General features: G+C 37.8%; 2 protein-coding genes across 17 annotated transcripts in view; one reads left to right on the forward strand and one right to left on the reverse strand.

Annotated features, from left to right (window-relative positions):
- ANKS1B (ankyrin repeat and sterile alpha motif domain containing 1B) overlaps positions 1–2,735 on the forward strand; it is a 457,460-nt gene extending 454,725 nt beyond the window's left edge. For 10 of the 13 annotated variants that reach the window (XM_075427661.1, XM_075427658.1, XM_075427659.1 and 7 more), the window contains one exon: positions 835–2,735. In XM_075427661.1, coding sequence (XP_075283776.1) covers positions 835–945 — 111 coding nt within the window. In that variant the 3' untranslated portion in view covers positions 946–2,735. The remainder of the gene's footprint in view (positions 1–834) is intronic. The other 3 variants (XM_075427668.1, XM_075427657.1, XM_075427667.1) reach the window with 1 other exon arrangement.
- Positions 2,736–14,829: 12,094 nt separating this feature from the next.
- Positions 14,830–24,911, reverse strand: part of APAF1 (apoptotic peptidase activating factor 1) — a 36,269-nt gene continuing 26,187 nt past the window's right edge. For 3 of the 4 annotated variants that reach the window (XM_075428630.1, XM_075428631.1, XM_075428629.1), the window contains exons 20-27: positions 24,766–24,885; positions 22,152–22,277; positions 21,662–21,787; positions 20,503–20,622; positions 20,062–20,187; positions 19,151–19,276; positions 18,555–18,701; positions 14,830–16,452 (exon numbers count right to left, since the gene is read on the reverse strand). In XM_075428630.1, coding sequence (XP_075284745.1) covers positions 16,309–16,452; positions 18,555–18,701; positions 19,151–19,276; positions 20,062–20,187; positions 20,503–20,622; positions 21,662–21,787; positions 22,152–22,277; positions 24,766–24,885 — 1,035 coding nt within the window. In that variant the 3' untranslated portion in view covers positions 14,830–16,308. Of the gene's footprint in view, positions 16,453–18,554; positions 18,702–19,150; positions 19,277–20,061; positions 20,188–20,502; positions 20,623–21,370; positions 21,468–21,661; positions 21,788–22,151; positions 22,278–24,765; positions 24,886–24,911 lie in introns of those variants that run through there. The other variant, XM_075428632.1, reaches the window with a different exon arrangement.

Raw genomic sequence — 24,911 nt, forward strand, 5'->3', positions numbered from 1 at the left:
AGAAATAAAATCAGCTCCAAACTCATTTGATACACAATCACTGAATATGCCTCCTAATCAAATTACACATCCAAGTCAATTTACGACGATTGTGTCACACCAAGCAACTTCCTTTCTTACCTTTGGTTTTTTGGGGTTTTTTTACCCTCAGCAAACCCTCCTGTTCCAAAACTGGGATTCAGTGTACCTTTTTGATAATTTTCTTTGGAATCCCAAACTGCTAAGAATCCAAGCTCCCTGGAGCCTACGTATTGGTTGCCTTTAAAGTGCCCTCCTGAAGTGCATAGATGACAGAGAAATATTCTGTTATGATAGAGCTTTTAAAAAAATTATGAAAACTATTTTACATCAAGTGAGAATACAGGCACAGGGTGACTTGGGAGGGAAAGGGGAAAAATGCACACTGTATTACATTCACTGGCTGTAAAGTAAGAACCATACTGTCCGATATTTAATTACTGGATGAGAGGAAGGGGAAAAATTAAACGTATGGCTGTACACTTTGTTGTCCATTGCTACAGAATCTTCATCCGTAAAATTTTAGAGAAGGAACATTTCCTGATGCGATCATCTGTCTCGGTAACAAAAGGACTTCTCAGGATCAAGTCTAGCTTTAATAGCCTGCAATGCCCTATGGTTTGGGGTTAGACGCAGCTCTGATCTAAACAGGCAAAAGAGGGCGACCGTGGGTGCATGGGAGTGTAGACCACTCGCTGCTGGTGGGCTTTTTCGATACAGGACTTGTTCCGTGTTCTAGTCGTTTAAAGAAAAACCTGCTAGAAATGCTGCGCGCAGAGATGGTCACCTGTCTGTATGTTTGCATTTGTCTTAAAGCAGATAGATCCATCCGAACAAAAGACTCTTGCGAATCTACCGTGGATTGTTGAACCTGGACAAGAAGCCAAAAGAGGCATTAATACCAAGTATGAAACTACAATTTTCTGATACAAAACTGTCCCCCCTGTTCCTTGTTGTGCCTTGCACGCCAAGCAGTCACAGCACAGCCTTTCCTTTATGGCAACGTTTCAATCCAGCAGAGAGGAAGACTGCACTGTATGAGTGGCCTTGCAACTAACAAAAAAGGCTGACGGTCATTTCTGGTGATGTTCTTCTTCCTGCAGCACTGACAGAAGAATGACACTATATGAAGACTTTTAAAATTACAGTCCACAAGAGGAGTGAGAAACCTTATTTTTCACGCAGTTCTCCCTTGTGACTCTGCCACAGTGCTTTCTTTGATTTCTTATTTTAGAATTCTACTTTTTAAAAAAGCAAAAGGTCTCTAAACTAACACTAATGCTGCCTATGAGTAGAAGATTTGATTGGTTTTTTATTTAAATCTTGGCAGTTTTTAATTGAAATAGAACCAGAATTAATAGAGTATTTGTGAAACCACTGAATTCATTAATAATTAGTATGTTGAATAAAGAACTCATTAAAGTGGCAAGAAATTAGGTACCCTGATTTCTATGTGCACTGGTTTTATATGTAATCATTGGTGTCCTTTGATCCTCTACTGAAATAGGAACTTCTTTCATTGTAACAAAGGATCAGAGTTTTATGACGGTTAGAAAAAGGTATTAATAATGCACAGAAAAAATTTATTAGATATTTTTATGGAAGAGAAGTACTATAGAAAAACATATGAATATTTATGGAAGGAAGCCAGATTAATTATGACAAATGTTGTTTATTTTACAGTTAAGCGAACCACTGCTATTGCAGCATTATGAAAATTGTAAGAGTTGTAGCATCAGTGCACTGGATGTTCCATGTGATCAGTCTGGAATGAAAGCAGAATAGTCATTCTACTACACCTAGTTTATGCAGTTCAACATTGCTATAGCCATGGATTCTACTAGTATTTTTAACAAATAGTCTCAGTGGTTCTAAAAAAAGTCAAAACCATGGATTTTGCTATCGAGATTTCTGTCACAGAAAGCTTGTTTGGAAGAGTGTTGATAAAATTCTACTGCAAAACATTTTCTAAATAAAAATAGCGAGAAAAAGAAAAAAATTCCAAAGTAATAAAAATGTTTTCATGGAACAAAATAGTTAAGCATTTGCTTAATATTTGATTAAATAAGATTTACTTACATTTTCTTTGAAGTGTTTTAATTTTTTTAATGTCTGTGGAGTATTTGTATAATACCATGATGTATATTTATGTAGAACTGAAATTATAACAGTAAAAATATCACTATAGGAGACAAATGACATTTTAACGTATATTGTTCTATCCAGTCAAATTGTGAATCATTTTGAAGTTCATTATAGAGGTATTGATAAATTGTGTGGTTGTCTTAATGTTTTTTTAATTATTATTTCATACCCAGCTGAGGTTTTCAGTTAAAATCATCAGCTGGGTAAATTCCAAAAAATGGATAATTGAACTTGGTTTAAACCTGATAATTGTATATGGTTTAGTTAAACCTAATCATAGCGCTGAGTGATGACATACTTTTAATACAGTATTCAATTTACTTGAACAAAATAGTTCCTTGTACATATTTTTGCTTATTCACTGTTGATATGTACGTAGTCAACTGACAGTAAAAAAATAACACTAAAAATATGGTACCAAAAGGAAAATTGTATAGGAGAACAGTAAATAGTAGCCTCACTGCAACAAATACTTATGTAAATATGCTTGGGCTTCCAGTTATAAATTTTGTAATTTTGTCATTTATTTATATCCTATAAAAGCACACAAAATAAAATGAAGTTGTACAGTCTCAATGCTTTGTGTGTCATTTTATCATTGCTAAAGGACATAAGGGGACTGATCCACAGGATACTGAAATCAGTGAAACATCCTCCCCTCCCCTTTACCCAGTTTCGTTGGGCTTTGGATCTTGTCCTGCGCAAACCCAGGCATTGCTTTGGAGACAGTTTTGGTTTAGAATGCACATCTTGTTTGCAGATGGTAAATACTTCATACTTTAAAGTCCTTAATTAATTGGTCCTTCGGTGCACTACTGAACTGCTGACTTCCCATGTTTCAGCGCACCCTGTAGAGATTCACACAGGGCGTTTCTGTTAAAACACGTTCGCTTCAGGTGCCAAAAGTACAAAGTGGGCAGATTTTCAGGCTATAAAACTGGGGCAGTTCTTGCGTAGCTGAGCGACCCCTAAAATTACAAGGATGAGGTAGGAGCTGCAGCACAACTCTGATGAGGCAAAAAGGAAAAACTTGCAGGAAGAATTTGATCTGGGTTCGTCAAAGAGATGTTAAGCAGGTAGGGTGGCACAGTATGCTGCCACACCTGTTTGGAAGAGATAACTGGGGCAAAAGAGACTGAGGATGGCTAGCAAGACAGATGAAAGATTGGTGGGGCAGGGAATGAGTGTGAACAGAAGAGTTTTGGGACGCAGTGAGTCAGTGAACGATTGGAGCCCCCACAGCAGACAGAAAATGAAACTGGAAGGAGATGCGTAAGGCACTTCTGTATTTGCAGAAAACTGGGATTTTAGAGGGGAACATTTCCCTCACGAGCTGATACTAGCGTAAGCCACTTGAAGAGAAGTCCATGGGGTCCCCTCGGGCGTGGGACAGTGGTTCAGCATTCCTTTCTTCAGATCCAAAGAGACTTCTGCAAACCTGCACTAACCCAAAGCAGTTACCACTTAATCTTTAGTTCTTTTTGGTCAAGGTGACTTTCCATTAAAGTTCCTAGTATGCTGGACGTGTGTAGGCAGTAAGGGGGCAGTGGTCAGTCTTAAAAGTGAAGGTAAGGAAAAAGCCAGACACCTCCAAAAGTCAGAAAGTGGGAAAATTGCTATTCTTGATCTCTAGTCAAGGTAAGAGGGAAGCAGAGGTGGTCAAGGAGAGTATGTGAAGAAACTGGAGCATTTGGATGTTGCAAAACCAGGAGTTAATTGCAACAACTGCCTTACAGTGGGAGGGTGGAGGATGGGCAAAAGAAGAGAGATAATATGGAAGTAAATTGCATTTGACATGCAAAGATAAGGAAATTGGAATCAAAGTGAGATAAGTGAGGGTGACAAAAGATTTTGAGATTTATTTAGGTAGTGACGTCTCTAGTATGCAAGGCAAAAAAAGCTGCTGCTGGGAGAAGGGTTAAAGACTGGAGAAACTCCTGAGGCAAAAACAGGGAGATTGTGTGTTGTGGGGGTGGAGGGTTGCCTAAAGCAGATGATGTATTTCAGACAGGACATGGAGACCCCTCCAACCTGGCCCGGTGTTTACAAAAAAGCCAGAGGAGCTACTGCTCACAGCTGGCAGGAGGAGACACTCAGCATATCTGGTTCTAGTATTCTGCCACTAAGTTTATGAGAGGCCACTTCTCCTGCAGAACCACAATGTTACACATGCCTTGCAATTTGAAGCCAATTTCTCAGCATCAAAAGCTGGTGTGGGCATAAAATGGTGACCACTGGAAAAAGAATTAGCAGTTCATGAAGAACCTTGTGTCAGTCCTTTGGAAAAGGAAGCAGCATGCTAGACAACTAATAAACTTTCAGGACCACCTGTGAAACAGATGATAGCTTCCATCCTAGATTAAAACAGGCAGTTTGTGCCATGTGCAGAACTCTCATTTAATTTTGCCCTAGATTTCTTTCAATGTGTGCAGTTCAGCTGTCCCGCTTCACACTTCACTGGAGGATGATGTCTAAGATGTCATCAAGACAACAGTCTAGAAATAGTAACTTCAACTGTCTCCAAACTAGCAGCCCAAAAAACAATTGACTCCACAGAGGAACTGTGTGGCAGTGACAAGCATGTAAGTGAAAGACATGGCATAAGGATTAAAGACTATATCTAGATGTGGGCACTTATCCGAGAGGAATATCCATTATCTCATGTAAAAAGACCAGTTGAAGAGAGTGGGAGAAAAAAAAGACGCTTAAAGTGCTGGAAATACTGACAGGATTTTCAGCTCACTGGAAAGCACACAGGTGTGATGCTCTGTAACTGTTTAGTGCTGTAACTTCCTAGCTGAACAAACTTCTTTGTTAAACTAGCGTACTGCTCTCGAGTCCACCCTTGAATACACTGGCTCTAGCTGACTTTAACACCTGGGAGCTGATAACCCAAGCTAGACAGAGGCTGATGACAAGCTCAGCGAACCAAAACAAGAGCAGAAGATTCACTTGCAGCCAGAGTTCACACCAGGATGTAGATTTTCTAGAACTGGTGGGCGGTTTCCTTCCGACTGACTAGACCACCACACTCACCCTCTCTACAATCCTGAATACAACCAGCCCAAACACCGCTGCCCTACTGAACAGGCAGAAGAGGGACATCAGGGAAATGGCCTATGGTCCTTGCCTTTCAGGGAGGATACACGCCAAACGCAGGAATAGGAAACGGCACCTCCGTGCCTGGCTCATGCTCTTGTACAATACCACAAGTAAATTTCTCTCCAGTCCTACTTAACACATATACGCGTTTGTTAGTGCCACATCTTTCACTCTTCCACTACAGAAGTCAGGTACCTGGGTATCTTGAAGAATGTGTGTGTGGATGAAGTGGTAACAGCTAGACAGACAAAAATGCTATAGATATGCAAACAAAACAAAAGCATCTCTCTCTCTCTGCTCTTGCCACCAAGAGCTTGGAAAAGAAAACTACTTTTTCTATCAATCCAGAAAGCTGAATTCAAAACACTTCATAGCCACATAAGAAGAACTGAAGCTTAGACAGAAACTGAGGGCCTTAGACTTCTTCCTCACACACAGAAAATATATCACAGATTTAACATCCCAAGCTTGCTTAATTTTAAGAAACATGCCTTTCTGTCATTTTTTTTTAATTATGGTAATTCCTACCTTCAAGTCATTAGACCTGATCAAATTCTCCAAAGCCTTACCCAAAGCTAGATTTACTCTAATATCAAATCCTTTTAAAAAATCAAAAGGAAATATTCACACACAATGTGAAGGATGGGTCAATGCTTGAGAGAACATGTCCAAATTTGAAGGCAGTATATTTTTTATCATCTTTTCTACACACATAATAGAAACCCCAGAAAGTCAGAGTGAGACAAAGGAAATGGAAATACGCTCCAGTACAGAGAGTACCCAAAGAACATTAACTTTATCCTATAGTGACACCATGAGGAAAAAAGAAACAGCCTGCACTAATTTTTAAGCTACATTAGACGCAGTGCAGTCTTCATTCTTGTGCTTGTGATTAGTGGAAAATGATAATTGCTAGGCTGCAGATTTAGGGGCTTGGACATGTCCTAAGCAAAAATATCCTAACGTATATAACTGAGGCTAGCACTACTTATTGCTTGAGTTTATGTTGCAAAGAACATTAATAGCTTGGGGTTTTTTAAGTTACCTGTAAATATTTACACAGTTATATACTGTCTGGAAGGTATCAGTGACGGATTGGGTGAAAAATTCTGCACAGGAACTGAGTGAATCTACTGAAACCTCCAAGTATCTGGGAATGCTGTGCATGAGTGGAGGTTAATATGAAAAGATGTTAGATCATTCACTGTGGCCATTTCTCTGTCACAGCCGTTACATTTCACTCAGCTATACTTTTGTAAAGCTTCACGAATTACCTAGGCCAAGTACCTCGAACCTAGAAAATTAAACTGATTACTACAATAATTAAAGAGACTACTAAGGTGCCATTATTATCCCCAGCCCCTGATGTGGCAGGAAAGCCCATAGGTGAGCAGTACCTAGGTAATTTCAGCTGGTGATACACACAGCTGCCCCCTGTACTACAGAAAAAAGATGAGGAAAAATATCCCTGCCAATCTGACTTTAGGGAAAACCTGTTTCCCAGCCAAAAGTCCAGTCATTGTGTGATGCAGTCTGCAAGGAAACCGCACTAGGAAAACAGAAAGATGAATACGTGTCACACCTGAGGGCACAGCTCACCTGCCTTCAATGCTGCACTTCCTAAAGCAGCCAGTCTCAAAGGTGAAAAGATTTGAAGGCCAAATTATGCAGCACAAGAATGAAGTTCTTCCTGATCCACAGGTAACCAGCAAAACCCCTGAATCTTGGTATTTCACTACATTCACTCTCCTAGCATAGACTATGCAGACCTGAGACAAGGAACTTCATCAGAGGATCTCATAAGTTCCTTTTTGTACCTGTTTTTAGGTGAGACATGTAAAGCAAGGGAATAAAGACCCTCACTTTATAATCATCCATAACATCTGAAGCATACAGAACGGCTGGGAACATTTAAGTAGAAACTGAAAGTTTTTCAGAGGTGTTTGTTTACACTCAGTTTTGCATGGAGAAGTAGAAATTAAGAACCAATTTCCTTGCTTTACATGATTTTACAAGGTGTTTTTCTCTTCCATTCAATAGAACTTGTTATTCTTTTGTCAGCAAGGCTGAAATGTCCTGCCTCTCTCCCACGCTTCACAAATACATCACTGCTCAGCCTCCTCTCCAATTCAACAAAACAAATTCAACTCAAACTTCATACTGCAACACTTTTGCCCAGCCTATGGACCACTGGTGCTTCATCTTACCAATCTCAGACATTAGGCTATTTATTGTTTGGACTTGCTGATTCAAAATTCTTTAGTATAATCAAATGCATCCTTGCCACCTGTTCTGTTAAGATTATAAACTTCCTATCCCTGTGATGAATATATTCCAAATATTCTGTCTTTCCAACATCATATTTCACAACTGTGTCATTGTGATCAATGGAATAAGCTGCTATTTGCTAATTGCATAGGTTTAATGACCTCCATTTTACTTTGATTATTGATATTTAACTTGTTGGTGTACAAACCCCTATCAGTAGTTCCTATACATTAGTTTGTCCTTTACACTCTAAAATATCATAAAGATCTCCTAATATATTCATCTGTGTTTCACTGCAGCTTCTACAGCTCTTTTTAGGGGATGTCATATGTAAGATAGCATCTCATTCAGTGGGTTTTGGGGTGTTTTGGGATTTTTTTCACATCTGTGGAACTGTGACTCCTTGGACCCCTTTCAATGATTCCCAGCTTTAACACATCCTACATTACATCTATGTGCCCAGCTATGCCAAATACCGCTTTGCTGGAAAGATTCCAAATCCGTACCTCCCTGACCGAGGTGACACCCTGTTATGAAAGGAATACTCAAGAAGAGTACACCTGGAAAACTGCTAACTTTTACACCTTGATTTTGATTTCATAACCTGATTTCATAATAAAGATTTCATAAAGGTTTGCTTTTCAAGAATGTCTCTGCTGATCCAAAGCCAAGCGCGTGGGTGTTCTTCATCTCACTGTAGTTGATTTAACTTGTAAAAAAGAGACTTAACTTCCTCTCTATATTTTCTTTCAATTACATAAACATTCCTGTGAACAAGTCAGTAAGAATTTATGACAGATTTAGAGCTGCCTGGTGATAATTTATGAGTACTTTATGTTGGCCTGATTACTGAAATGTTTGTTATATGGCTTCACTTGTTTAACATAGCAAGAATCTGTCAGGAAAAAACAGCTCTGAAAGGGAAGGATAGATTAAGGTACCTAGTTTTCAAACTCTACTCAGTTCTCAAGGAAAAATGCCAGAATTATTTGAATATCCTATTCAAAATAGCCTCTAAAACTGGCATAGAGCAAGAAAAAGCAAAGTCCAAGAATCCGCAAGAGCAAAACTTGTGTTTCAAATGGAAAGCAAAAAGTGCTGAACTGTTTGAAAAAAATACTGTTTCAGTCAGTCACTGTACAAACACCACCGTTCTAATTACAACTTTCACATGCCACTGCTACCAGATTACCTGTGCTGCTGATCCCTGACTGCCATCGCTTAAATTTTGTCTTTACCTCCTGCAGGAAAGAATTTTTGCAGCCCTCCCATTTGGGCCAAGTCCTTGGGTTACGATACCTAATTCAGGTGTTCTCATGTTGATGTTTTGACTGTGTTTAAGAACTTCCAGTTCTTCCCTTTGAGGAAACTTACCAGCCATGAATGGACAGTGACCTTAGAAATAGCAAAAATTATCTCAGTGCTTTCATTTCAACAGGGAAAACCACTTTGCTAGAACTCAAATGTTGCACAAAACACAAGTTTCAAAACAGAAGGCACCCAAGCTCAAAGTCCCTCATTACTTGTCATAGTTATCAATTTCAGTGTAGACATCCAAACTTTGTTTTTGTGAGAAAGGAGAATACATCAAAGTTCAGAGCTCTTGTATTTGAAGCCAACTGCTCAAAGTATTCACCGTGATCAAATTCTTATTTTCCAAACAGGTTCCTGCTTAACAAAACAAACACATGGACAGACACATAATATTATTCCAAAATAACTTCTAACCCATGAGAGAATTCAAATAAGGAGCAAAATACGTAATGCAAAACGGAGGTACAAGCTGCATGAGCTGGAGGCACTGTAGTTTAATTTGTGAAAAGTAGGAGATTTAAGTTGTATGCAAACTAAAAATAAAAAATATAGGAAGGATGATCATTTTTAGTGAAGGTGATGTTAATTTCCTAGATTCACATTTTGGCAAAAAAAGCAGTAAGATGCATAATGCACTTTTCTATCTGCTTGCTAAAGATCATTCTTTTTTTCACTAATGCGTGCTGAACAACCCGGAGAGACCCAGAACACACACTGAGAAAATGCTCCATTCCACAGAGCCATTTTGTGATAAAAGAAAGGATGGTGAAGTACAGCTTTGCTCCAGCAAATCTTCCCCTAATGTTACCAATTCTAGAACCCTGGAAGTGGAACGCCCCATTCAAAAGCATCTTGACAATAGTAATCAATGACTAAATACAATATGTAATGAGGAGTAAAGCAGCTTGAGAAACCATGAAGTGTAAAGAGCTCCACAACAAGTAGAAGTTGAAGAGGAAAAAGAGACCATAACTTCAAGGAATAGACATTTTTTCCATGTCTACAATAACCAAAAGTTTAACCCTTTGAAAAAAGATATTTCTGGAAAAAGGAGATTTAAAAATCACATTAGTAGACTTCTAGCTTATTGCCATCTACTCTGCTTAATGTATTTTAACCCAATTTAAATGCTCAAGATATGTTACAAAGAAAATTCCAGGTTATGTGTGGTTCAATTAAATTGTACCTGTCTCTGGCAGGTATCCACTGCTACAATCTCGCAGTGAAAAACAAACTATTCTTCCACGGATTCAGTTTGGCCACTTACCTTTCTTCTTTTTGAATGAATGTGTACCCAGATGATCTACCTCAAAACCCAGTGCTCCAGCCTATGAAAAACCAGCTGCTGAATCAGAACAGCAGTTTAATAGCTGAATCCTTGGTACTGTAGAAAGAAAAATAAATTACTGTCTTCTCTATAATTTTTAAAGGTGACAAAAGGACACCTGTTTGGCTTTGAGAAACTGAGAGTTCAACTTCTGCAACATGTTTAAAATATTTCTTTAAATGCTTTGAAAATTCTGACACACTCAGGTGACCTTTTTTCATGCTATTATTAAATATATACTCCAATAGAGGTAAATTTTAACCAATATTTAATCTGTTCAAACTCTTTGAAACTGTTCTTCCTCACATTTACCAGTTCTGAAGTTTAAGACACATACTGGTAAGACCGCTTCCACACATTTCCTTCAATCTCTCATTTGTACAGCTAGAAATATAAAATGTATAATTGCTATTCTGTACTGAATATAAATAAATGCCACCGCACATTGTAAGAAATCATGCAAATGCATTGAAAAATTTAGGAGCTACGAACTTGCGTAAGTGTATCTTACATTACTGTCTAGATGCTGAGTGCGCACAACCATCAAGACAAGACTATCAGCTTCAGACTGGATTATTTAAATCTATGTTTAGAGACAGATTTGATCTGTGTTTAGAGACAGATTTCCACAGGCCTATGCCTACGTCTCTTCATTCATCTATTCTCTTCTAAAATAAAAACAAAAACACCAGACAAACAAAAACCCCCAAACCATGCCACAAAACAGCTGAAGACAAAACTCTAAGCATTTCCAAATCTGACATTGAAAATATGCCATTTCTCTCATATGTTACTGTGGTGCTGTTAAACCAAAAGTAGATTATTTTGCAGTGTTTCCTGAATCTTTATTTCCTACACTACTGCTCCCAAGGGGCTTACAAACAACAGCCAATACTGATCATAGTATTAAAAGATGAATTTAAGTGGTTCTAACTGGGAAGCACAGAAAGAAATGTCCCTGTCATTGTTTCTCAGGGACCAGAAAAATTTGCTCTGAAAATATGACAAGACTATGATTTCTTAGCACTGGAGTAAGAGTTTGAACCAGCAGGCTACAAAGTCTTAGCACACGTAAACCTGAACATTGACTCTTGTGAGGAAGAGGAGTATGGAGCAGTTATTACTATCTTTGGAGAATATTACAGACAAATAATGTGATTTTTAGAACTACAGGAAATCCCTGATCTCATGTGCTAGAAAGTACCAGTTATCTATAGAAGTGAAATTTGCTATACAATCAGTAGAGAAAAATTAAGAGAGCCTATTGCTTTAGAAAAATGAGTAACTTAAAATGTCATTTTTTAAGTTATTTTAAATATTAAGCATGCTTTGTGCGCATTTATGCATTAGAAATAACACATGCTTTACCCAAGTATCGTTGTATTTACTTTTACACAGCTGGATTGGGTAAATTTGTCTTTGCCTCCTTTTGAGTCATTTTAAACATCATGATTTTCAAAATTCACCTGAGTTCACATGTTATTAGAGCAACTGGACAAAGCTAAAAAAAAAAAAATCACAGAGAGACACAAATAGACTGAAAGAAGTAAGTACAAGAAGACATGAATAATACCACAAAGCCAGAGTCTAACTGTGGCATCCTAAGCCAGTACTCAGATGATCCCTCTTGAGCGCAGAACAAGAATCCTCTCTAGCCTGAAGGACCCGAATCTAACTGTTCTCGGAGCACGTGTCCTACGTACAATATATGGTTTGTTAAATGGAAACAAACACAGCAAGCTAATTTGTTCTGTAAACAGTCAGGCCCCAAGAGACAAATTGCCGATCAAAACACTTGTAAGATACTTCAGCTTTTTCATCCTTCTGAACAAACACACACATGCCACTTAAACTGTTCAACTAGTCCAGCTATCACACACTTGTGCTGCATCCTGCAAGTGTAACCGTAGGAGACGATACAAGAGGTGCTGAAGCTGTCAATAACATGTGCAGACTGAAAATCCTACTCACTTATACTCAGTGGGTCTTTTAGGACGCACTCGAACAGCCCCAGCTTAGGCCTCTGTTACATCTAGTTGGAAGATTTCTCATAAAAAGCCTCCCTAGAAGAAAGGTGTGCAGCAAGCTAATTTGGAAAAAAACCCTCAAAACCCAAGAAAACCCAACACCCCTCCTTCAAACTCACCTCTCCTCACCAACACCCCCGCAAACAAAAGCCTCACACCAACATGTAAAGGCGTGGACAGCAGCACCCTGCACAGCAGCTTTGGAAGTGCTGAAAAATACCGGTCAACCCCTGCAGAGCTCAGGCCACAAACGAGCCTGCTCTCGGCTTAGCAGCTTAGTTCACGTTGGCAGAGCCAGTGACTGTGTCCCATTGCTAGCTCGAAAGGGCAAAGTCAAACTGAGCACAAAAACCACACTGGAAGAGTTCTGAGTAGCTGGCACACCCCCCGTTCTCCACACAGTAAGGTTCATTTGGCTTCTGCTCTTCTTGAAATTACAGCAGCAATAAGGCATCCTGAGTCCACAGAGCCCTTGGGCGTCGTCATCACCATCTACGAGCCCAGATAAATCTGTGTCTTCATAGCAGAGGAGGAGGAAAGCAACACGTGGACAAACGCACCTGAGCATCAGCCACAAGACTGACTTCGCACTCCTTGGCATTGCCGTGGCATCTGTGCTTGCTACGATGGAGGAAGGGCAACCAAACAGTTCAGTAAGGGATTCACGCTCTACTAGCAATTGGAAGAACATACCGAAACTCTCAATGACCTACTGGTATTCTGGATTTACCGGTTTCTTGAAGACAGGGCAGAGTGGCCTCCCTGCAGTGCTCTGTCGCAGGAGGGCAAGAAGACACCACCCGAGTTAGACTGCTTTCTCAGCCTGGCTTTCGCCCGAAACCTGCAAAGGCATCAGCTTCTGTAAAACACCTCATGCAGGAGAGCAGAGACGAGGACACAGACTAGCTAGATACAACCTGGGGAACTGGGTCCCATACAAAGACTTCACTAAATGAAAAATTGGGCAAAAAAATTTGCACAGCATTCTGCAATAGGGAGTTTAACGGCACCGTTTTTTAGGTGAGGCAGAATAATTCTGGGGTGGAGGATGTTCGTCTACTGGCAACAGGTTACCAACTCCAGCTCTACCCACGTACTCCAGCACTAGGAGACATCTATAAACCTTTACATGGAAAAACCTCAGGCAGTAATTGCGTAGTTCCATTTCAAATGAGTGTGCAAGGTAAAGGGGTGGGGGGGAAGGGGAACACTGCAGTTGAAGGACTGGTACGATTCAAGGCAACACAAAGCGTCCTCTTGATCAGCTGTATTGCATCTGCGTACAATTCCTTGTTAATAAAGGACAGAGAAAAAAGGAGATTTGTGAAGGAGCTGTAAGTCTAATTGCCGAAGTGAAGAGACTCAAAACTTCTGCAGAAACTGACAGACATCTTTAATAGGAAGCGTACCTAAAAATTGTTTACACAAAAGCGTATTATAAATTTGGTTAAAGAACTAGATAAAATCGCCAATGCTCGTTAGTTAGATTTGAGTGCAGACTGATTCAGTTTTATGTGGCATTACAAGAGATAGTGGAAGCACTGATGTTCAATCTACATAAAAACTGCTTCTGGCCAAACTTTCTTTTGTTTCCTTTAAAATATATCTATCATCAGAGAGAACAGCTAAATCTGATGACACAGCAGGACTTCATGTTTTATTACAGTAAACTGCCTTAACCTTCTTAAATATTTTAAATTGAAGAAGTTGCTGACTTGGTTGGCCCCTGTTTTAACAATCTTTCATTGAAGTTTTGTTTTCCTGTGAATCACATCTATTCTTTGGCTCTTCAGATTTTCTCATTGCTATTTCTCTTCTTCCCCCTCAGCTACAAAGACTTAAGCCAACTCCACAGATGTGCACATGAACGCAACCATCCCGACTCTGCTAAACACCACCCTCCATGAAGCACAGCCTCCTCAGTTCCAGCAACAAGTATAATGCTGCCGTGTTGTCATTCTTGCAGAATAATTTAAGAATGAACAATTTATCTCACATTTCTTCAAGGTTCTGCGTTACTTGCTTCCTACTCACTTCAAAATTGAAATTGTGAATGCCGTTCATTCACAGTTCACTTTCTTCACTGAACCATGATCAGCTTTTCCTGTCATCGGAGTTTCATCAGCATTGTCACAGACGACAACTTCTTGCCCTGGTTCTTCACGTGAAACATTCACCCGTATCTTCTTACCTAGATGGGTCTCTAAGTTCAGACCAACGCATCCCTGTGCAGAAATGCCAGCCCAGCCTTGGCAAACAAGGGACGTCGGCCAGGAGGAGCTTCCTGCTCCTTCATCTCCAGCTACTCAGGCAGGGCACTGATGAGGTCTGTATGAACCAGACAAGAGAAGCAACTCCATCCTGGACCTTGCAGGACATGTTCCAAGACTTCAGTTTCCCTTTGTTCACTTTTTCCTCCATCCCCATACATAATACTGTTGCTTACCTGTCAAAGTATTTTTGGTACAGTTTGTAAAGCGGCATTATGTTAGATTGAAAATAAAACCACAATAAAAGATAATAAAAAAGGCAGCACTCCTCCTCCCTCCCACCCTGTAAAAAAACCAACCAAACAAAAAACCACTAAAAAATTCAAATTCATGTACAACTTTGGCCAATATTGCCTGGATTATCTTTATTGAATGCTGTACATACTTTGAATACAAAACATCATGTTTTTTCTATTGAATTTCTTCTCTTTACATTTCTGCCAGTAGTACTTTGATTATACCAACCCGTATTCAATAGCACCTTAGAAATGGTGGAATTTCAAGTTAAAAAAGAGGAAAAACTAGTGATTGTCAAAAAACAGGAAAATACTACAAATGTATATTAAATCTTCTGAAATGCACACAAAAAATACTAAAGTGAGAATTTCATTATTCAGCATCAGTTGAGACACTTGCTAACGTACTTTTTACAATCAAGTACTTAGATGGAGTGTTCTAGTGCCAGCTACAAAAGTATGAAAATCATGATATTAATGCTTGTGCAGTTGCTCATAGCAGTTGAGAGGCAATTTACTAGAACAAGGCTTACTAGGTACCTAGAGAAAAATCATTATCTAATTATTCACAAAAGATATGTCAAGTATAATTAGTACAAAACATCAAAATTTCAACCTTATAATGAATCTATAAATATATTGTAAAAAACAAAAAAGTCAAAAAATCAAAACGTCAAAGAGAAAAATCACATATTATCAGGCAAGAGATCCCTGTGCATAGAATCCCATGTAAACAAAGCTGTGACAATAAAATGTCTCCATAGTACAAACTGAATGTTAATTCCAAAAGGAAAAAATAACTAAAATTCACACCTCCTCATATTTTTCAATATATAGCTTTTAAACTATTTTCACTCTCAGTTTAGCAGGTTAGGTCTATTCATCCTTTGACTGGAAATGTGGCACAATCTCTTCCACTTCAATTGCAATATCCTTTCAGATCTCGCCTTGAGAAAACAAGTCTCAGGATGTTCCCTTTAATAAGAATAGCTCGTATGTGTTACAATGCACTTTATCTCCGCAAGGTTAGAAGTATGAAGGTTCCTTCCGCGAGTGGGAGGCACTGCTGCTGTAAACTGAACAGCTACTTGATCTGCTTTGAACGTCAAGCACCAAGATAGCTAGTTTCATTTTTCAAATGAATGATGTCCCTGATTCTTTCTATTCTGTACTAAATGAAAATCACAGTAAGATAATTTTTTTTTTGCATCTTACACAGTTGTGTTCATGGCTAGAGGGCATTCAGCCATCAGCCTTAGCACAAAATACAATTTCAAAGTGTTATATTCCTATTATTTCTTCACTGGTGTTAATTTTAACTTATTTGAATAAATCTTCACATAATTTCCTTACAAAATTGGAAGCAACATACTTAAGAAGCAAATCAAGAATTAAGGATTATAATAATGCTTACTAAAACAAAATTAAATGCAAGTTCCTTTGAAAAAATAGGCATAAATGTACAGAAATATACATGAAAACATGATGAATACAACAATGAAATATAATTCACAGCTTAATGAGTGTCAGATAAACATTTAGCAGAATTTTGTTTTCAGCTCCAAAAAAATTAATTATCTTTGCAGCATTCAGCACATTAATCATAACTTCCGTAACACATAAAGAATACCGAGATTATCAACAGTCACATACACTTTGAAATTAGGGGAGACATATATTGACTTGAGGTTTGTTCCGTTTGTGTAGAAGGTTTGTAAGGATTCTCCCGTAGTTACACTCCACCACTACAAAAAATAACAACACACTTTCAGTTAGCTGAAGGAAGGTTAGAATAAATTCTATAAACAGGCTTAGCATGGCAAGCCCACTTGACTTTTTCTCCAAAGAGCTAGAATTAAAAATACAAGCAATCTTAAGTAGAAAATGTTTAGGACCTGTTACTAGAGGTATAAGACTTTCAGATGAGAAGAAACTTCAAAAAGACCGAAGCTGTTTAATTTCAGGAAAGCATACAAAATGTGATCAACAGACGTAAACCGTAACATGTCCAAAATTTAAAAGACTATGTATTTTTATATAACCAAATGAATACATGAAACACCTCTCCAGACAATATAATTGAAGCTATAGCTGGATTAAAAAACAGCTGGACTCACAAGAGGATCAATCATGTACACATTTGAAACCATTTGCAGTTATGCTAGCAGGACAGACATTTTTTCAGTGAGATTAGAATCTTCTATTTTTTGTTTTTAGAATATACAGTAAGCACTAAAAACAAAGACACAGAGAACCCTTCAATCATCAGTTTACTCCATGACTGCAGACTGAAATTTCTCATTTCTCAGAAAAGCTGTAGACCAATGCAAAATTGAACCAAACGCAATCCAGCACAAAGCTGTTACTTGATTCTTCCAGTAAGAAGGCTACCCTCTGTTCTTGCAAAGTTTGAGTGCAGTAGCAAAATATCGAAACAGATTACCTTCAGCTTTGACCATCTATAAAAGCAGGAGGTATTACTACTTTTTAGCTTACTCATCTCATGAAATATGTAACATTAGTTGTGTGCATAATACAGATTTGCAGCTACACAGCTATAACATTCTGATTAAAACCAAGCAAGTCCAGCACATGGTCACTGAGATGGGCTGGACACCCAAAACAGATGTCATAGAAGAAAGACAGAGCGCTGTCTTCAACTACTAAAAAGAGGGTTACAAATGACAAAGGAAGACTCTCCACTCCGGGCCCAAAGGCACCCCTGTTGGAGTAGGGGACAAAACTTGATGGGGCAAGGCCCTAAGCAACCTCACTTAACTCTGCAAACTGCTTCTAGCAAGGGTCTGGAGTAAATGAGTTCCAGAAGTCCCTAACATCCCATACCATTTTAGGACTCTGAGAAGCATCACACCACCATACTGTGTAACCACAAGACAAAACGGGAAGGAAGCTATAAACAGGATGCATGTCTTATTCTTTAATATGAAACAAACGTCAGAAGATGTTTTCAATGCTAAATTAGAAAATTCAACGGTCTTTGTTAAATGGTTAACTGACTTCAAAGAATTAGTCTGGTAGCACGTTCGACAGCTGAACACTGACCAACAATCAACTAATGTCTAGCACTCTGTGAGATGAGAACTCCACAATCTGTCATTTCACGTACACACACAGTTTCTACTAACAGCTATTAGCAATTGCATGGAGGGGGGGGGCAGGGGTGGAACTTATGAGAAATTTATAATTATGAAGAACCAATTCACAGGCTAGAAAGAAAGAACACCTCTTCCCTTCCCAGAAAGCATATGCCCAGTAGATGTCTGAACCAATGAAAGACTGATAAAAAGACTGATTTCCTCAGTTTCAACATGCCCTCTTCCAAAAATTATTTATAGAATGTCTTTCAAGGCAGAAAATTATCACTTGCAATTCTTTCTGAATTTTAATTTATGAAAAAATTTAAAACTCAGTATCTCCAAGAAAAATAGAAGCCTGTCATAAAGCATTTTTCTGCTCGTTATAAAGAACACAATTGCTGCTGAAATTGAGTGGATATTAAGGCAGACAAAAATTACTGGGATTTTTAACATTAAAGATGTTAATGAAGGATGTTGCCAATAGAAATATGAAGCTAATAAAAATGGAATATATGGAGCTCAAAACCAAACTCCAAGTCTGAATTCTCAAGAGACCTTTTCCGGAGGCTTTCAGATTTGAGAAGAAAAGAAGTGAAAAGTGCGAGACAGTCATGAAGATGGAGCAGCTTTGTGTTAAGTAAAACATTTCAGGTTTGTTTCTTTGAAACAGTCTGCATTTTCCTTTAGAAATATGAGAGTATTGTCATGTAATTAGGCATGTTAGAATATTTTATTATTTCAAGGCTTACCTTAAGATAGCCTCCAGAGGACACAAGCATTTTATTGTCAGGAGAAAATGAGAGGTCTGTTACCCAGCCACCGTGTGTTGGTTCTCCTTCATCTACAGTAACTGGGGAGCAGAAGTGAAGTAATGCACCCGTTAAAATGTCCCAAATCTAAAAGAGAGAGAAGATTATGTATATAAATAAACTTAATGGGGGAAAAAAAATCTCAAGTGAGGAAAGCCAAAATGTATTCTTCTCTATTAGAGAAAAAAACCGACTTGCAAATAAGCATTCTATCTGAAGTGACAGAATAATACAAAAAATGAACTCTCGTCCTACAGCTGTATCATATATGGAGGATTTCATCACACATGCAATTCACAGTAGAGCTGTTAGCAAATCACGTGAATCAGTTCCTCAGCACTCATGGAACGTAAATCTATCAATATGGTTACAAACTACTGTCTCATGGGGCAGACTATCTTTGCTATTTTCAACTCCCCGATGTTCACTACAATGCTAATGAATTAGATGTGCAGAACACAAACTACGAGAACTCTTCTGTCTGTGAACTGACTATCAATTGAATTATAAAATAAACATCAAGGTTAAAGCAGTACCCTTATTTCTCCTTTGTCATCTCCAGTGGCCAATAATTTGTTATTAGGAGAGAAAGCACAGCACCGCACACAGGCTTCATGACCTTTCAGCTCACGAAGAACAGATGAACTTTCAAAGCTCCATATCTAAATGGAAAACATTACAGAAGCATGAAAAAGTTCAAAACCAATTATGACTTCTTTCTAAAAAGGCATTAGTATTCAAAACTACGTAAGACTTTTAGTGCATATATATGTGTGTGTGTGCATTTATGTATGTATTATATGGCAGTCTGTTTTTCATTTATTATCTGAATCACACAAGAATGCATTTGTTACAAATTACTGAACCAACTGCAAGTATTTTTTTTTCCTTGGAATATACCCTTTAATGAAACCGATTCCTTTACAAGAAAGTTTAAAGCTGTTCATAGAAAAAGGATTCATCAATCAATTTAAAGCTGTATTTTAAAAATCTAATGGAAAACTTTACAAATCTAACGGGGCAGCTCCAGAATATTAAACAGTTCACTTCTTTTTGCACCTTGCTTCTGAACAGGAATATTAGAAACTATGGGCAGCACTTTCACTGGAAGTTTCCGAACTTTTTCTTAACTTAGGTTTCCAAATTAAGAATGTTAGGCTATTGACAAATCAATACAGAGAATGAAACACAGTGTTCTGCACTAACTCGTGCACAAAACACACATTTTATCTGCACAGAAGTCACCAGGACAGCCTCAAGTTATATCCAAGACCAACTGTTAATGACTAACAGCTTCAGAAACACGTTCACAGACACAGGAAATTTAATATTGGAAATACAACAGGGTAAGTTAAATAATCACTAGTTATCTCATAATCAAAAAATATAGCATACATTTCAGGACAAATAAAGCATCATTTTTGTCTTTGTACAGAAAGTAACCAACCTTTGCAGTTTTGTCAGCAGAAGTAGATGAAAATTTACTACCATCAGGTGAAACAGCACAGGAAAGAACAGCACCTCCATGGCAAGCAAAATCTTTTTCTGTATTTCCAGTAGTGACATTCCAAACCTACCAAATACACAGGAAAAACAGGTTATTTTGTAACACTGTAAAAAGGTTAAAACCCCTGCATCTTACACAACAATATACAGTCACGTGGTTCTAATATGGCCAACATTTTGCCTTACTTACTGTACTTAAAATACAACAAGAGCATAAATCTTATTAGAAACAGAAAATGCAAAACTGTCTTACAAGTCACCTTACACTTTAGGATCAATTCAATAAAATGTGTGACAACACAAAGTGCAGGAAATACCAAATGTTAGAAGACACAATAAAGTGTATTTTATGAGATTTGTCAATACATAGACTTTTATTTACCTTAACAGTTCCATCAAATGACCAAGAAAGAAGTTCTGAATTTTCCAGTAGTCTAAAATCCTTGATTGCTTCCTTGTGCCCTCTCAGAAACACACGTTCATTCAACTGCCAATTCCATACCTAATCATAAAGATAGAATACTTCTTAAAAAAAATTTAATGGCAACCATAAATTTAGAAGAATGAACTAACTGACTGTTTTTTTAGTAAACAGGAACGATAAAAAGTTCTTATGGTGATGGCAACTAATTAAAAGGTTAGATATTGAAGATATCCATAGTAGAGATGCTGCAGATTGAGGATTCCACAGTATTTAATAGTCAACCGATGGGAGAGTTCCCTATAATACACACATAATTTGTTTTTCAAAGTGAATTTGATGCTTAAAATTCACTGGTAATTTAAAAAGACAAAGCCAAACAATAATTTTCTAGGCACCCTAAAAGTTTTGTGTTTTAAACCTTTGATTATTGCAACAAAAAAAACTTCCGTCATCTGGCAAACCTCATATCTTCCATACTTAAATTAACTTTTTTTTGTATTTTTAAAATGTATTTATAATGAAATGCCATTTTTGTTTGCATTTTTATAACAAAATGACACTTCTATTTTTAATTCAACTATTCACTGAAAACTGAAGAAATGTCATTTTATTTTACAGAAGCTATTAAGCATCAACTTAATTTAAATGACAAAGACCTCATAGTTTTCAAATTAATAGGTTTTTTGCATCAAAGAACAGAAAGCTGAGGTGTTCAGATGACAATCCTGGGGGCTTAACTGAGGCACTGTCCACTAGAGGGAGTCGAGGACCCAGGAGAAAAGCTACCCACGTTAGTCCTGAAAGGAGGATCCAAAAGCCAACAAACCAGTGAGCTGTCTCTACTGCTTGACTGATCACAGCTGTGGCACTCCAGCTAGCTTCAGATCGACACAAACACCGAAGCGGGATGCTGCACAGGTTACCTATGTGTAATATTCATTATCATATAAGGTATAAATAAAGGCTACAGTTTCTATAGTCCCTTGCTGCAAGATGGAGCGACACAGAATGCGGTAGTCATCTCCTGAATTTATATTATCTATAGTATAGTATAAAAGATCTTTTTAAATAAATTGTAAGCAAGCTACAACATAATCTTTTTAAATGTCTTACAAACCTGTATAACTGAATCATGAGCACTTGAAACTAAATTCTGGCAATCGGATGTAAATCGACAATGCTGCACAGGTGTCCTGTAGGCCTCCTGGGACTTCAGAACTTTCCCATCCAACAACTGTAATACCTTTACAAGGAAGAATGCAATAATTATACTTATTTTACATACTTGATGAAAAGGAAGAAAAGAACCTGCAATTTCTTTTTTAAATAACACAAGATTATAAATATATGATTCTCAATCAATGGACTGGAACAATCAAAAATTCGTATTAGCTCGGTCCTTGGTAAAACGATATTCAGAGCTACGTTACTAGCATCACCTTTAAATTATTGTCATTTAGGCACCACTCACTAATGTAAAACCTTTAAAGTACTATGTGGAAGAATATTATTTTACAAAGTCATTCAAATGATATTTCTTTAAAAAGGAAAAGCACCAAGAAGGGTGTGTTACTACTATTTTTTAAATCAAATTTAGGATTTTATACCTTTATTGTTCCACTCTCTTGTCCAAAAGCTGCAAATTTAAGATCTTCACTTAAGCAACAGCAGGAAATGGGGGATTCTTGAGCTGCTGTGTGCACAATAACACTGTCTGTATTTCCATTGATAAGCTGCAAGATAGGAAGTTAATTAAGTTATTACAATATTTTTAAACTTCAATAAATTACAATATAGAGCTAAGAATGCTGAAGAGAACAGTGTACCAGTTTGAAACTTTGAATTACAAGGATCAGTTACTTTCATAAACCAATTGCTTTGAATGTCAGTGTAACTGTCTTCATAGAACGCTCTCTGAACAGGACACGAAGTTTGCAGAAGGAATCTCATCTCAGTATTAGGCTTTTTAAAGTTTGTCTGACTACAGAAAACAGTAACTCAACATGCCACTCCCAAATTTCAAAAGCCATACAGCAAGCTCCATGCTCAAATTTAACTTGCCAGACAGATTTTACAGTTCATGCCAAATGGAGCACAAAATACTTTAAGTGCATCCTCTAAGCACAACTTTAAACTTATTAGCACACACAATACATCAAATCTCAGCCCAGTATCATCCTCAAATCAATTTCCCAGGGTGGGGAAAAAAAAAGTCCTTAGAATACAATGATTTACAAAGCATAAGCTCAGAAAGCTACCAGTGTGAAGTGTTTAAAAATGAACATATTGCACATCAAAAGGTGACTAGGACGCCAATTCTGAGAGATTTAAAGGGTTAAACACCACAGGTGCAAGAAAAACTACTTTTAGAGATGTGATACCAGAGATACACTGTTAAATTACAGTACACATGCTAAACTGCAATTTGCCTTTTCAGTCCATTTCTTTTCTTGTGCAAGGGTGAAAAATCTCTTTCTACAATGGAGTCTTCTCTCATGACTCCTCCTCTTACAGGATGTCACAATATTGTATTTAAGGGCAGAAAATCTAAGCACCCTCTTTCTCTAGGAAATAGTTCAAGTAAAGTTAGAACAGAAATATACTAATCATAAATAAATAGATCATGTCTACTAATTCAAATGAGATCCAGACTACATCATTACACAGTAGTCGCTACAGATTTTACAATTCAGGAAGATCAAAAAGTAGCAATTATCCTAAACTGCTCCCCACCCATAAATAAGTATAACTCAATTCGCTGTGGTTTCTCCCATCTCTTCACTGCAACAGATGCAGGTTCTCTTCTCTCATATATTATTTATTCACATAAATTTTAGTTTCAACATTGACCGCTTTCTGTTGGCTCAAAGTCTGAAATCTTGTTATTGCCAAGGTCCCATTGGAGACATATTAGCAATTTCCTCATCTATATTCCCCACTATTCAAATATCATCACCTTTCCACTTAAGGTTTTTTAACAGGATATTTAGGTCAAGTAAGACGTGGCTAATTTGTTGACAGGACAGACAAAAGAAGGAGGACAGAAAATAATCAGTAAGAGAGAAACACAAAGTACAGGGCAAACAAGAAGAAAAGTTTCTGCAAAGAAAGCCCTCATTCTTGTAGCAGCCTAGGAAAAGCGAAACATCTCCTAGTATTAGAAATAAAGGCAATGGTCATGCTGATTAGCTAGGATTACATAGCTTACATGTTTGCCTTTGGCCAAATTAGGAGAAAGGACATGACCCTACACAAAAAAATTATCTGCACAGCATCCCTCAGCGCAGGGCAGCACAATCTACTCCAACACTCACCTACCCATACATCCAGCAATAAGAATTCACTGTTTTCACAGTGCATACAAAGGTTCATTCCTATTCAGATGCTGCTTGAAATAGCACCTGAAATAGCTAGCTCATGGCCAAAGGTATGGCATTGCCCATTCTGTGGGTTAGCACGCAATCAGTTTGCATAAGCAGCATTTTGCAACACATATAAAAGTTTTTTATGCTTTTAAACAGTTATAACCAAGTAGAAGCAGAAACTCAATGAACTGTATTGCCTTCACTTCAGAGAAAATCCTATCCACTGATATTATTTGATGCATTAGACAATCATGAAAAAAAAATGCGCATACATTTGCTATCATGGAAAGGAAAAATATATTTTGGATGTTGGTGCACTGACTACTTGGTGGAGGGGTCCACAGTAGTAAGAGTGTATCCACTATTAATATTTTCTTTAGGACATAAAAGACCCCATGCTCTCCTAAGGCTCTAGGCAGACCTGGGCTCACACCTTTCATTCCCCCAATTTGAGATGATTCCTTCAGCTATTCACAGTAGTTCTGATGCATTACGTATGTGTGCTATGTAACACCTGGTCTACACGTGTTGCACACATTACACACTGCTGTATGCATCTAAGCCACTTGGAGGACCCACAGCCTCCCCAGTCACGAACAGAAAATAGTTTTGTTCCTCTGCATCCAGCTTCAGTTTCAACATCAGTGTAGAAATTTCCCCTCAAACTTCATTTTTTGCTTACTACGCTCAGCAGAATTTCTAGCTATAAACAAGTTATCATACATTAAGAGTCATCTGCTACAGATTCTACTCTTGTAAGCCATGAACAAGCAGCTCTTTCAGTGCTTCCTCCATTTCCTACTGAGACTTGCAGATAACATTCAAATGTACCAACATACTGAGAAATACAGCTTACTTGTAAATGCTTCTGATCGTAAATTGCTAAAATCATTACTTCACCATTGTGAAATACGACATCTAGTTTACTTTTTAGCACAGCATCAGAAGACTTGCACACCTTCTTTGTTTCCCAAATCTGTTGAAGAACAACAATATTTCATC

Source organism: Opisthocomus hoazin, chromosome 8, assembly GCF_030867145.1.
Source record: "Opisthocomus hoazin isolate bOpiHoa1 chromosome 8, bOpiHoa1.hap1, whole genome shotgun sequence".
NCBI lineage: Eukaryota > Metazoa > Chordata > Aves > Opisthocomiformes > Opisthocomidae > Opisthocomus > Opisthocomus hoazin.